This window comes from Centruroides sculpturatus, unplaced genomic scaffold (genome assembly GCF_000671375.1).
Source record: "Centruroides sculpturatus isolate CEXI.00-Female unplaced genomic scaffold, Cexi_2.0 scaffold823, whole genome shotgun sequence".
NCBI classification, from domain to species: Eukaryota; Metazoa; Arthropoda; class Arachnida; order Scorpiones; family Buthidae; genus Centruroides; species Centruroides sculpturatus.
Window position 1 is genome coordinate 158747 of NW_019385060.1, and position 15453 is coordinate 174199.

Below are 15453 nucleotides of genomic sequence, written 5' to 3' on the forward strand. Positions count from 1 at the left end.
GATGGTACCTAGAACATCGTGATACCTCGAAACTTTATATTTTATAATTATAAAAAAACATTATACAAAAGTGATTAAAACTTTTTCTATTTAATTCGTTTATTTTTAAGGCTATCGGACATTGATAAGTTTTTATTTTTGGCCCACCAATGACCTAATGGATAAAACACCCAAACACTGGTTCTCACCCGATCAATATCCTCATCACGTGGAGATTACTGATTTTCTTTACGTATCTAACATCTAAACGCACACTTGGCGGTGCGTTCATTACAGATCACAATTTCTTTCATTGTTGTTTTAAAATGTATATAATGCGATAATAATTCCTTCAAACTGTTTATAATGAAATGAACTTTGGAATAATTAGTAATGAAATAAATCTGTAATGCATCGTCAAGTGTGCGTTTGAAAACCGAAATATTCTTTTATTACAGTTTGGTACAGATCGGGCAGAAGGTTCAGGAATTAATAATAGGAATGAAATCAGGAGGAGCACATATTCTATTATCTATATACCGTATATGTATCTATATACGGTATATAGATAACAGAATAGGTGCTCTCCTGATTTCATTCCTTTTATTAACTCCTAAACCTTCTGCCCGATCTGTACCAAACTGTAATAAAACAATATTATAATGGAGCAGCCGCTCCAGGCGCTAAGTCCTAGTGGGCGTTTCAGTGGTAAAGAAAATTAAAGGATATAAATTAGCGGCAACCAAGGGGGCGCCATAATAGGATCTAGCTCCACCCTAAAACTTGCCTCTGGCCGGCACTGTATATACCGTATATAAAAACACATACGAAACCGCCGAGTCCAACAGCAATTCCGACAAAATATAATGATACTGTGGAAACGTGTAATCCATCAGACTAAGCAGTTCCGAGAAACTGTTCTGTCGAAAGAGTTTGGACTCGAATCAGTTCCAACAGTTCCAGTCCGGGAAATGTTCTGGCCCACCAGTGGCCAAGCGGTTCCGTTCCCTGAACACTGGGAGTTCAGTCGTGGGTTCGCGCCTAGCCAGGACGGGTTGGCCACGTGAAGTATTCCGGGTTCTCTTCGCGTCTGTAACGCATGAATAGGGGCCAGTAACCCTTAAAAAGACATCTCGGAAACCATACCCTAGGCAGATCGCTTAAGTGTTGCGTTGCCATAACTTAACCAAACAAACAAACCGAAAAGCGTTCTAATTCCAGCTCGTTCGCTCTATTACTTGACGGCTTTCTTCTACCGAGTCTTATGATTCAATTCTCACTTTTGTAAATCGTTCACGCCTCGTCTCATCTCTACGGGCCTTAATTTATACATTTAGAAATTAATCATAATTAGGAAAAACGCACGAATTTCTTTCTAATTTTTAATTATGAAATTGTATTTTCTAAGAATAAACTTTACAATAAGTATGGATAAAACGGCCCGCTTAATATCCAAAGGGTGGAAAGAGTCAAATATACAAAACAAATTGGAGATTAAGCCTATGCTAAATATTAACAATCTTATGACTATATACTGTGAAAACAGAATAAATTTCGTTTCTTTTTTTATAAATTTTTCAATGGATTTTTCGGGTTGTTCTTTTTTAATATATAAAATCTAAGTTTATGAAGTTTTAACGCTTTTACCGATTAACCTTGTATAAGTTTTTTGAAAATCCTTGTTTCTTAATCTTATCGTTAATTATCAAAAATATCAGTAACATTGTAAACCAGATGTCCCTTTCTCAGTCCGAAAATTTGTATATATATAAACCCTCTGTTTCGATTCAGAATCAAATTTTCAAGATGAAAACCATTCTCTTATTCGCTACTGTCTTTGCTGTTGCTATTGTCCTCGCAAGAGGTAAGATATAATTTAATATTATTTTTGTTTGCACAGTTTACACAAAAGTGTTCAAATTAGCTGATATTCTTTCATTGCATGAGAATACGTACAAGAATTTCCCTTGTAATTAAAAGAAAATTGAACACTAATTTTGCGTATTTCTTGCAATGAAAAGTTCTCAGTTTACAAAATGGATTTGTGTTGGATTCATTCTGAAATTCGCGAATAGCTCAAGTTAAGTTGATATTTCCCGCTCTTTATCCATTTTAATCCATTGAAATTAGTCGGCCTGTTAAGAAAACGAGATTTTTTTTTAAACTTTCCTCCCTATGGGCATAGAGAGGTGAGTTTCATCAGGTCCATAATGGGTCGTTCGATTGGTCGGACGGTATCAGGACGGTTCATTCCCAAAAAATTCCTAGGATTTTTTGGGGATGAAACCAGAAATCGAATCCTGATGAATAAAAAGAATTTTATTCATCAGGATTCGATCCCGGGTCACCCAGGATAGTAGAATGACACCTTAATCGCTCGGTCATCTGACCGATAAGACGATGAGATTATAGATATACAGTATAGCGTCGGTTATCCGAAAGAATTCCAGTCGAAAAATTTAAATTTTCGCTAGTGCTGTGGCGCTGCAATCTTTGGCTACATCTTGGGCTACTCCAATATTTTTTTTGTTGTTGTGTTTTCTTTAGTATGCAGCAGTGGCTCTTTTGTGTGGTGTTTTTCTGAGGACTGTGTGTCATGCTGAATAGAACGTTTTTGATACTAGATTAGCTTCTAAAGTATAATTTTTTTGTTTTTATACTTTTCATTATATTTATTTTGTTTGTAAAAAATAAAGAAATAATTTTTAACGATACAATAGCCACGATTATTATTTTAAAAAGTTTACGTTATGCTTAACATCGACGAAAAATCAACGCAAAGCGAAACGCAACGGAGAAAAATTTCAACGGGATAGGTTAATGTATTTTTCGTATATAATCGGTTATCCGAAAAATAAGTTATCCGAACAACCCCAGTTCCCAATTGATTCGGATAAACGACGCTCTACTGTAGTTCTATAATGAAGTCACCCTATTGTGAGTTTCATCTCTCCTAATAAATCATCATGAATAAGAACTTGAGATTCTTCATTCATGATAATTCATGTCGAATAGTCCATATCGTGGTGTCGTGTCATGCATTAGCAAATACAAATTCGAGGTTTTCAATTCATTGCAATAAATGGAAAAATCTTCGCAGATCTGTTTCGAACTATAGCAAAATACCACTTGAATATTCAGTAATAAATCATAATTTCAATATTTCATCGTTGTTTTCAGGTGATGATTGTGGGGATTTAGAAGAATTTCGAAAATGCGGAACTGCGTGTCCAGATACCTGCGATAATTATCAAAATCCAGTAAGGATCTGTAACAAAATGTGTGTTTCAGGCTGTTTTTGCAAAAAGGGATATGTAAGAGCTCCAAGCGGCTTGTGCATACTTCCAGAAGAATGCGAATCTGATTAATTTAAGAATGATTTTAAATCATTCTTAATTAAGCAAATAAAAATCTTGAAAATTTTCGAATTATTCTGTAATTTTCATTACATTTCAAATGTTCTGTTTTAAAGATTTTTCATTTTTATTTTACAAAAGCAATAATTCTAAATAATTTCATACCAAAATTAATTTCGGTATATCAATGATACTTTTCTTTCAAATATTCATGAAATGTTCTAATAATTTTAAATAAACATTTTATAATCTTTCATCGAATTGTTAAGTTTAATTTCATTAAGAGACTATAGTCGATGTTTTCGCGCTGTTGTCTAAAAGATCAAATTCGGGAATTATACTATATTTAAATTAATGTAATTTTATCTAATATATTCATCAAGTACATTCCTCAAAAGTGAAATCGCAGCACCATGAAGGAATGCGTGTAGCCACATGCACATTGCAGGATCGGTAGAGGTGGCATATATGAAAATGATTAAAAGAACAAAGACGCACAGACACTTGTTTATTCAGTAACTAATATGAACCCCACTGGCAGCTGTACAGGTCGCTATACGGCGAGGCATGCTATCAATGAGGCGATTAATTGCTGCCTGAGGTATCCCTTGCCAAACTGTGTATAATGCAATGCTCATGTCGCCTACGGTATGTAGCAGTGGTTCCCGGTGCACCAACGAGGTCCCAAAGGTGTCCGATGAGAAATAGATACGGCGAGGCTGCCGACCAGAGAAGGATGTGAATTCTGTTCAGGCTGGTGAGAATTCAGCATGCGACGTGCAATCGGACATTATCTTGCTAGAACACTGTATCGGGTGCAGCCTGCACCAGAGGCCGAACCACAGGCTCCCAATTCATGTGACGTACTGGTCCGCTGTCAGAGCACCGAAAATGTGCACCGGGATTGTGCACTGATCGAATATGATGCCATCTCAAACCATAATGCCCAGTGTGAAACCGTCGTGACGCTAGGTGAAAAGGGCTGGCACATAGCGTTTTCGGGGATACCACTACACTCTTCCGCGGCCATCATTGCTTCACAGACAGAGGTGGGATTCATCTGTAAACAATATTTAGTGGTCCTGTTGCGATGACGACAACACTGTGTAGCCCTGTGTCGAGCGGTTTGGCAGCCTCGTTGCTGGTTGCCTTGTGTGCAGCCCGAGTTCATGTAACCAGTTGCGAATGGTTTGGGTGGACACAGATACACCCGTTGACGGTGACAGGTTTCGGACGTCACGTCCGTAGCGAAATGGTCCCGACGGGCCGTTGGCGAATCTGCCAGTCTGTGTATTCTGTTGTAGCTGGTGCGATCCACTTCCTCTTCGACGTGTTCGCAGATGTTCCTGAGTCTATCATGTCACACATCTCTGGATGGTACTCACATCCTGCCCAACACGCACGGCAACTGCGTGCATCGACAAACCGAGATTACACAACTTCAGGATACGGTCTCGTTCCCCAGTCGTTAACTGATGGTATTCGGTTCGCTGTTGTCTCCGAGACATTTTCTACGCTTCTTCTATAGTTTGGCTGCCACGAACCGTCGCTGATAACATTTGCGGTTCGAACCGGTTGCTAATCTTTTTAGCCCGAAACTGGGCACCACATGACCGGATGCGTACGGCAACTTAATCATTTGCATATCTCTGTCACCTCTACAGTCCTGAAATTTGCATGTGGTTTGTGCACATTCCTTCGTAGCGTAGAGATTTCAATTTGAAGAGTGTAAAAGAATTTATATTGGGCGCAGAGCCATTTTGATCGTGTCCCGAACATTGTGAGACCTCAAAATTTAATATTTTATATTTATAAAAATACATTATACAAAAGTGATATAAATTAAAGAGTTTTTTTTAATTACTTCGTTTATTTTTAAATCTATCGGAGAGGAATGAAATCATATTTGTGTGCCGAATTGAAACAACGCTTAAACACTGGTTTTCACCTGATCAATTGACTTGTCACCTGAAGTTTTCGGGTTTATTTTATTTGTCTAACACCTAAATGGGAACCACTTTCTCAAAGAAAGTCCTCCAGACAGATCCCCAAGTGTTACTTGTCTTATTTCATCGATCCAATCTCTACTTTCGTGAATTGTCCATGAACTGATATCTCTTTCGATTTTTATGCATTCAGAAGTTAATTATAATTAGGGAAAACACACGAAGCAAGTTTTTTCAAACTTTTAATTAAAAAATTATGTAGTATAAGAATAAATTTTACAATATTTACTTCAAATTTTCTTTACTCGGTAATCCGCCTCTATCACCCCTTTTCTTAAATACTCACGTATTGCACAAATACAACGCAGACAACGATCTTAGGATTATTTTTCATATTTTATGTTATAACTCTTTCTGTTTTTTTCTTTACTTTATTGTAATTTGACTAGTTTTTTGGGGGGACTTATTATATATGGGGATAGAAACCAACTGCCTGACGGCATTTTCGAGAGTCAGCGTAATAAATAAATAAATAAATAACTGAAAAGAGATACCATAAAGCGCTAACGCAAGCATGCAAATAGTCGTGTTACAAAAATGCCGTTTAAATTTGCAACTATAGAATACATTGGCAGTTTTTTAAGTATTTTATAAATAGCTATGCATGATCCATCGAATTTCAAAAAACGAATTGAAACATTGATATATAAAGAACATTCTTGCCGATCAAAATTATCATTAAAAATATGAAGAGGGTAGCATTTTAAATACACGAAATATCACTGTAAAATAGCTTAACGACTATTGTAAAATTTCACTTAAAGAATAAATAAATATTATACTCTAGACAGATCGTGTTATTTTATTTTATTTTTTTTTTACTTTTTCCGCTATGGGCATTAAGAGGACCTTTCCTGAGATTATAAATATTATGCGTTTGGCCATGCCCACAATGGGCCAGCTGGATGGTGAGGAATAGACCCGACATATTCGAGGCAAAACATTTCTTGAGGTTGTTCGTCCGGATTTGAACCCGGGTCCCCAGAGTGGTAGGCTGATGACTTAAGACCGGCCAAACTAAGTAATGACATTGCTATCGACGTGACGTCAGAAGCAAATTTTATGATCACGTGACTAGTTTGCTTCGACTATCGAGCAAATTCGCTGCTTGTGATATCACTCGTGACGTAGTTCCACAGAACCGATGAGCATTTCGTCTACCCCTCTACAAACTATTGCTCGGTAGTTTTGTTTTGTAAAATCACGCCGAAAGAAATAGCATTACTTAGTATGCGCCGGCTTTTAAGGCCTCTTTCGTATCATCCGGGTATTTGCACGGACTGGCAAACATCCGGATCGTGTGAAAGGGCCTTTAACTTGCCTCGGTGATCCGGCCGTCGCGTCGGGTGAATCGTGTTAAATAGATGGACATGATTCATGCATACCATTATAATTTTCGAATAAATATTATTTAACAACACGTGAGTTATTCACACGTATAATTCCACCTGTTAACGACTGGTCATTGTTTCCATTATGCAAATACCTTACCTATTTATAGTTGTTGAGTAGCATCAATCAACTAGACGAATCAAACGTGGACATTTTAAATAATTAGTTTCCTCAACTATCCATTAAAATATAATTTAATTTATATTGTTTTATACAAACACAATATAATTTTAATAAAATAAAATAAAAAATAAACACAATTATTTAAAACAATATAAATTTATGCTCTGATTCTTCTTTCATTTAAAAAAAATTTCTTATAATTTTAATTATAATTTTTGAAGATTTACAAGGAAAAGTTTATTAATTGTTAAATACTAATTCGAGATAATACTCCTAATCATATTACATTATGTTTTGAAATAAATTATCTATTAAATCAACAATATTTTTAATTTTACAAGCTAATCTTATCGTTATATAATTAGATAAAACAAAGAAAAATAACAAGAAAAAACATCTGCAACTGATATTTTTCAGTAGCCCTTAATCATTCCTAAGTTAACCTATCATCAAGATGAAGGCTTTCTTTTTCCTCTTTCTTCTTGGAGTTATTGCATTCGAGTTTACTGGAGGTAAAACTAAATTCTTTTTCAATTAAATTCAATTAAATTCCTTTGTTTCAATTAAATTTACTTTGGTTTCTAGCCGTGTCTGAAGTAAAATGTCGTGACTCTAACGAAGTATATAGAATATGTGGCACAGCCTGCCCTGACACTTGCGAAAATTACCAAAAGGTTGTGAAACCCTGCACTTCACAATGTGTTAAGGGTTGTTTTTGTAAATACGGATACGTTAGAGCTCCGGACGGTTTGTGTGTCCTGCCTGAAGAATGTGACATGTAAAAACAAAATTTTTGATGTAATAAAATATTATTAAATTAAAATATTTTCTATATTATTTAATAATTAATTTATAAGTTAATTTATTCTCTAATTTTTCGATTATTATTAGAACGTTATACAGGTATTATAAACTAAATTTAAAATATTCTAGAATTTAAAGGCGAAAATAACGGAAAAAATTTGAATCGTGATCAACCAATTAGCGATTTTGAGGTGAAAATTAACTCCCACAGGAAGTGACGTAAAAATAAATATTATACGTCACTTTCTGATTGAATCGCTAAGTTAGAATTATCGATAATTTTTTTAAGAAGATTTATTAACCAAAAAAAAGTGTATAAGGCATTCATTTATACTTAACTTAAATATAATTATAATAAACTCTTAATTAACACGAAATTTTTTTTAAAAAAATATATATTAAAATTCAAATTTTGCAAGATACAATGTCATTATTAGAATGGCGCTAAGAAAACCAATGAAAATTAAGTTTATTTTAATTAATTACTGATTAAAATTATGTTGGGAAGAGGGAGTGATGAATATTACGTCACAATAGAAGTGGTGTCTAATAACTGAACTCAAGCTAATTTACATATTTTTAGAATTATTATTGGTGATATTGTTTAAATGCTTAATTTGTATAAATCAACCCTATTTAGTATCATTGTATTTTTTTTTTTTTAAATAAAATACTTTCAGGTATTTTTAGAGGTTATTCTATGTTAACTTTAATATTTGTTTTCCTCATCTCCTCTAGTTTTTTTCTTTATGTTTTACTGCTAATTTGGGAAATTTTATCAAAAATGTTCAGGAATGACGTCACATATTTCATTACTATTTTATTACTTCACTTTATAGGTCTAATTAACAGTCAATTCTCCTATTCCTATATGAATTCTGAAGAATTAAATGCCATCAGATATATCTTTAGATCATTTTCTTGGTACTAAGTAAACAAAAATATCAATCAAAACTGAAAATCTACACAATATTCAATTTCACCTGAAGATATGAAGGATTTGCCGAAAATTTCGCCAATAGATGGCAGCAGCGTAATAGTTTTTAAAATTTAAAATATGAAGTTTTTTTATAACGTACTGTTAGATAAAATTTTATTTTTAAACAAATCATTAATAATAAATAACTTAAAGCATAATATAAAATGTTTAAATTTAACTATTTAATTATAAATTAATTTTAAAATGATTAAATACGTTAATTGATCGATAGGTAGGCCCGAGGCCCATTTTATACTTTCCGGAGCATCGGTTCAATTACAAATATAGAGCCCTAGCTTTGTCCGAAAGGGCAAAAGAAATTTTATGTGTAAAATATAAAAACTAAATTTTGGGGCCCCTCTGTGTCTCGAGAGCGAGCCAAAGTGCTCTTCTAATCTCAGGGCCGATGCCAGGGATGGGAAGATAGGGCTGTAGCCACGGAACCAAAGCCTATAGAGAGGGCCCGGACGAAATTTGTGTAATAAAAATTTAATTATAATATCTACGAAATTAATTTATGTAACTGCAACTACATAAAGAGGGGAAGAGAATAGTAATAAACTGAGAGCGTCACATCAGAAGGGCTATATAAAGGGACTCGAGATGCCCCAGCCATATAGCTCTCTCTGGCTTTCAATGTTAATTATTAATATTCAGTAAGTATGAGTGGTGTTAATTTCAAAAAAGTCAACGAAAATAATATTGTTTTTTTCCATAAGTATAATTTTGTAGTCAAATTTTTCGTAGTTAAACTTGATTTTGTCACTGGGCCCGTTTCCACTCTACCTAGGGAATTCCGTTCTACCGTTTCCATTCGGTGGGATTGGGAATCCCGCCCGTCGAGAGGGAGGCTAAGTATTTTTTCCAGACCTGGAAAGAACTTACGGGTTCTTAGTGATTCCTAACCATATAAAATTAATATTATATTTACTCATTGGCGCGTTATATCCTCGTATGGCCCGGGCGAATTTGAATTAGGAACCACCGTGTACTGTACAGTGTGGACTTCAGGCATTTTTCTTCTGGTGAATATTTTGGGGGAAATATATATATATATATATAACAAANATATATTTATAAAAGATTGGTTTGAGATTGGATAAATATATATATATATATATATATTTATAAAAGATTGGTTTGAGGCCCTCTACTAGAAGGAGCACCAGATATTTTTCCCTTTTGCCCATAGGATAACGCGCTACTGTATTTATTAACAGAAAATTAAATCGTTTAAACTGCTTTTTATTAATAAAGAAACATTCTACATCTTTCATTTGTTTTAAAAAATGACTACAGGGGCCCCTCTCCACCCATGGCTCCATATAAGCTCTAAACGGCCGAGGGCCTAGTCCAATGACAAATGTGGGATCCCAATTCTCTCCGAAAGTCATAAAAACATATAAAATCAACAAAATAAATAAAACAAGAAAAAAATTAACTTATGTATAAAACATTAAAAAAAAACTATATTTTTGATGCCCTACTATATTCGGAGCTCGAACCAAAAGGCCCAGCTTACTCTTTACTCAGGACTGCACGGGATCGACGTTAATTAGATGTGCTGGTTATTCATTTGCAGCAGATAACAATTGTTGTGTTAATTTAACAAAAGAAAAAGAAGTCGAAAAAATAATACTATATCTGTTTTTTGGAAGTATAATTTTGTACTTAAAGAAAAATAACTGTTAAAGACAGATGGGTAAGTTCTTCAATTATTTCTAGACGCTATTCAGAAAAGAGCGCAGTGAGTAACTGAGGTGACCCATTAGTGAGGAAACAAAATGCAGAAAGATTTATAACTCGTATTTTCCCAGCACCGTCTCCGCTTCGCCATTACGTTAGAATGCAACTTTATTGCCTTTCACAATCTCGTTTTATTGTCGCACTTAAAAATTCTAACCGAGTTTGTGGCCAACTTTCTGCTTTGCTGAAACGACCCTTTTTTGCATTTTTATAAAAATATCCATTAAATATTATAAATTAGACAGAATTAATGAGTTTCCATTTTCCTTTATAGCGCTATAGTTAAGAAAGTTAAATCTCTTTACAAAATGTTTGGTTCTAGTTTTAAAGGCTAACAATTTTTAAAAGCCTATTTCTATAGTCCAAACTTGATTCTAATATTATTCAATTTATAAAAAGTTCACTGCGTTATTTTTAAAATTGAGCATCAAAAAAATTCATAATTAAACTCGTATGAGTTCCTATAAAACTCACTATATTATAATTATAATAGTATACAGTATATATATATTTTTTTTAATTACGGGAAAATCGATTTTGTTAAAATATTTTTTAAATAATTCAGTTACATTCCATTCATAAATAACTTCAGTAATCGATTATATAATTCATTCGTGGCAATTTTAATCGATTGCATTCGTTAAATCGATTACATTTTTACTTGAAATTAACTATTATGAATGAAAAAAATCAGTTACATTCATTCATTTCTATCAGTAGATTTAATCGATTACATTCATTCATTTCTATCAGTCGATTTAATCGATTACATTCATTCATATAGAGTTAAATCGATTACATTTTCACTTTCCTGACTGTAATATATAACAGAGGGAAAGTATGGCGATCGGTCAAAAATGACCCCCAAGATTTTTACATTTTTAGACTTGGGACACCTTAAAACGTCGAGAAATGCGTAAAAATTCGGAGGTAATTTCTGTATGTATGGATGGATGTGTGTGGGGGCAGATTTTGTTTATTCATTTTCAAGTTTAATAACTCCTGGGCTTCTTGTCGAAAATTTCTGAAATTTTTCATGGAGGTTTGTGTATTAGGGAAATTAATGCTGTTAAATTTTGATGATTAAAGGTCCAGGGGTGAAAAGATAGAGGGGTTCGTGTATATCTAGTAGGGTTGGACTTAATGACGATTTTATTCGTTATTAGCATTTATAGTTTTTTATAAAACCCATTCCTACCCTCGAAATTAAGCTCATTGCCATTTTATAATAGTTAAAAATATAAAAAGTTTTTAATAATAAAATACCATAACAGTTGGCGCCGCACGCACTTTTAGCTGTTGCCGGGAAAGTTAAGCAACTCGTTGCTGGTTATTATATGTTGAAATTAATTGTTATAAACGAAGAAGAAATCAGTTACGTTCAATCATTATTTTAAATCTAAAAATGAATTGTACTTGATCTTTCTTATTCTTAACAATTTATTTCAACTTATAAATGAATGTAATCGATTTAATTCTGTATGAATAAATGTAATCGATTAAAATCTACACGAATAAGTTGCAATCGATTACTGACCAGTTAATAATGTATTGATGTGTTTACAATATTATATTATACATTTATGATTAATGATAACGTTTAAAAAATTATGAACGAACGTAAGTGTTCGAAATTATCAGATAATATTAACTGTTGTACAGGTCGTACAGGTAGTCAAAGCTTATCATGTACTGTACATAAACTCATTCAGATTTATAACTTGCAAGGAAAGAAGAGTTACGTCCCTCTCAACAGGCTTAAAATTTACGATTTGAACAGATTTAGTAAATACGACATTCTTCGTATTTTGCTTATCTCGAACTAAACAACAAGATAGAGAGATAAGGAAGAAACACATTAGGCTGAAATAAGAGACTTCAATAAAACGAAGTTACAGAATTGAACGGTTGAATCGTCGGAGAGTACAAAATGTGACACTTGGCCACATAAAAGTAACATCAAAGCTTAAAATTGCTGGAAGAGAGAAAGGAACAGTTGAGTCACAACTTAGTACGGATGCTGGACGTAAGGGGGAGCTGTTTATAGTCTGAGTTGGAGTGGACATCACCCAATAAAGTGAATTTTCATTATACGATCATCGACCGTATTCAATGACAATGTCCCCTCTTTTTTATTGTCTGATACTGTGACGAACACTTTTTATGTCTCGTTCACGAGCAGATCACCGTCGAAATACCGTGAAAAACGAGATTCCTGTAATGGCTGGATCTAATAAGAAGTTTTATAGACGTTTGTATTATTTATCCTCGCCCTTTGTTGTCTTAAATATTAAAATAAGTCTCGAATGTGGAAGGGTAACAACACAGGATTTAATTTCTATCTACGAATGGGTGAAACGTTTTTTTTTCTGTTTTTATAGCTTTTCTTTTTATTTTTTATTTTTTCGTCTATGCATCTGTGTCTTTCACATAATTATTAATCGATTAAGTTTCGTACTTGCATCATTAGGGATCGATTACAGTTCATTCATTCATATTTAAATCGATTATAATCCATTCACACTTTGTAATTTACGTTCTTTTGTTTCAAACGTAATCAATTACAATTCATTCATTAATTTAATCAATTTCGTTCATTCATTAAAAAAGAACAATCATGAATGAACGAAACTGATTAGTTAAAGCGTATAAACTTTGTAATCGACATAAATTTCATTCATAAATATAAAATAAATAAATATTTACAAAATTCGAATATATTCTTTAAATTAAAACAAAATATGTGTAACAGAAAGTTTAATTGTTTATTTATTATTTCCTAATAAAAATATTTAAAAATTTAATAAAATTTTTTAGGGATACTTTAGAAAAATTAAATTTTCGAATTATTTAAATTTGAATTGATAAACGTGACATAAATTTTCATCCTTTCCTATCTTACAAGTTAGTATTCTATCCTACGTATCCTCTCTCTTATCCTATTATATAAAAGGACAGGATAGAATATACAGTGGAAGATATTGGAAAGATTCTCTGATATCTTCATACTAAATGAAANGTCATATGTATGACATAATAATGTAAAAATATGAATGAAGTTGTAATGGATTGTTTATGAATGAAGAAATTGATATATTTTAAGAATGAATGAATGAAAGTATTTTAATTGTTACGAGTTTATTTATGAATGAAATCGACAAATTTTTATTTATTTATTCGAAAGTTAAAATAATAACGTAATAACGTAATTTTAAAATCAAAATATAAATAAAATAAATAAATATGAAATTAATAAATAATAATTAGAACGAGTAATAATAATCAATAAATTAACATATTAATTAAAAATAAATATATAATACTTTTTAACGACTTTAAAAGTAATAATAATTAAATACACCTTATTTTTTCAAAAATATTTTTCATAAATTATATAAATATACAGAATTATTCATTTATTTTACGTAATATTAAAGAATAAACGTAAAAATAAAAAATAAAAATCTAATTAGTTAACTCCTATTGATAAATTCTCTGGCTAACCAAGATTAATTAGCGATAAAATAACTAAAATTAAATTACAATGAACTACTCATCAGTTTATTTACATTGGTAAACAATGGAGATATACTTTCAAACAAATTTTAATAAGGTATAATAAGGAGGGGAAAATACTCTTAGATTTTCATCAAAATTAACAATATAAGTTGTTGATGAGAACTCATGAAGATATTACAGTCATCAACATTAATGCAAACTAAATTAATGAATGAATAAATCAGGTAACAATTATCAACACGTCAAACACATGTAAGAGAATTTTCGTAGTAGCAAAACTTTATATACGGGCAACAGTATCCTCTATTGAATGAATACATCTGTTGAATCGATGCATTGTCCAGCAGAACGTCCCTCGAGTATGTCAATTGTGAGAGAAAAGCCGGACCGGATAAGAGAGAACGCTCCCATGTGGAGTCATTTATCACCGCACGAAATGTGTAAACATCGACAATAATTAATATTCCCACTAACGCTCCTGCTCAAAAGTGGGTTGTTCTCAATACAAAGTTGAACCGTTTAAAAGGGGTTAAAGTCATCGTATTGACAAAACCTACTTTTTCATCTTAGACCATTTTCATAAGAGTAATGTGTATATTTAGATAGAAATTCATTAAGATTTACCACCAAGTATCGTTTAAGTGTATGTGAGAGATGCTTTAATGAGAAACTCATCGTATTTTCTCTTTATTTATTATAAAATACGTTTAGCCAGGCTTTAAAAGATATAATACGTGCAAATCTCCAATTGAGGCCACCTCTATTTTTTAAGTTCTCATCAGTAATCGTTATTAAGAGGCTTGGATGGGTTTAAATTTTAATTAAATAAAAAGATTTATTAAATTTGCTTCTTAATTCTTCATTCAATTAATGGATACGTGTAAATTAAATAAGCTTAAAAACTATAAATTTCATGTAAGTTTCTATATCCAATTTACCATTCGAGTTATTTTACAATTTATACTGTTTAATCAGTCCAATGACGTCACAATCAGCAGATGTCGCTTAGTTGGTTCCGGAACATTTCCCCCGCCTTTGAATGTGAGAATCAAACAGTTGCAAGCCATCACACTCACGTACGTCACATATCAATCACGTAACTCGAACGATAAGAGAATAACAGGTGATTGAACAACTAGAGAGGTTTTAAAACTCGACAAAAGTTTTACGCTTTCTTTGTTCTAAAGCTTTAAGATATTCTCTTAACAAATGCGAGAAAATATCCGGTGCGTTGAACACAGATAATACTTCCATTTCTCATTTTTGTTGCTACTGATGGCTGATAAGCGATACTTGCAATAATTCACTGTTAATGCTCTTTATTACTACCACTTATATTATTAAAACACGAATCTTCCATTTATATCTTGTATACATATGTGTAATTTCTACAGATTTATTGAGATTTTTCCTTTTTTTTCTCTCTCTCTCTCTCTCTCTCTCTCTCTCCCTCTCGACGGTAGATGATGCCAAAAGAAATGAGACTTTCAGCTTTATTTATAATATTTTTAAAGTTTTTAAACATATTTAATAAAACATATTATAAAAA

General features: G+C 32.4%; 2 protein-coding genes across 2 annotated transcripts in view; both read left to right on the forward strand.

The window, feature by feature from the left end:
• LOC111634102 (SCO-spondin-like) overlaps window positions 1-3369 on the forward strand; it is a 60568-nt gene extending 57199 nt beyond the window's left edge. Inside the window, 2 exon segments of the mRNA XM_023378779.1 lie at window positions 1729-1843; window positions 3160-3369. Of these exon segments, the coding sequence (XP_023234547.1) occupies window positions 1729-1843; window positions 3160-3347 (303 nt within the window). The 3' untranslated portion in view covers window positions 3348-3369.
• Window positions 3370-7256: 3887 nt separating this feature from the next.
• On the forward strand, window positions 7257-7679 carry LOC111634104 (chymotrypsin inhibitor-like). Its single transcript, XM_023378781.1, has 2 exons — window positions 7257-7368; window positions 7442-7679. The coding sequence occupies exons 1-2, from the start codon at window positions 7311-7313 to the stop codon at window positions 7636-7638; spliced, it is 255 nt and encodes an 84-aa protein (XP_023234549.1). The 5' UTR covers window positions 7257-7310; the 3' UTR covers window positions 7639-7679.
• Window positions 7680-15453: the final 7774 nt, after the last annotated feature.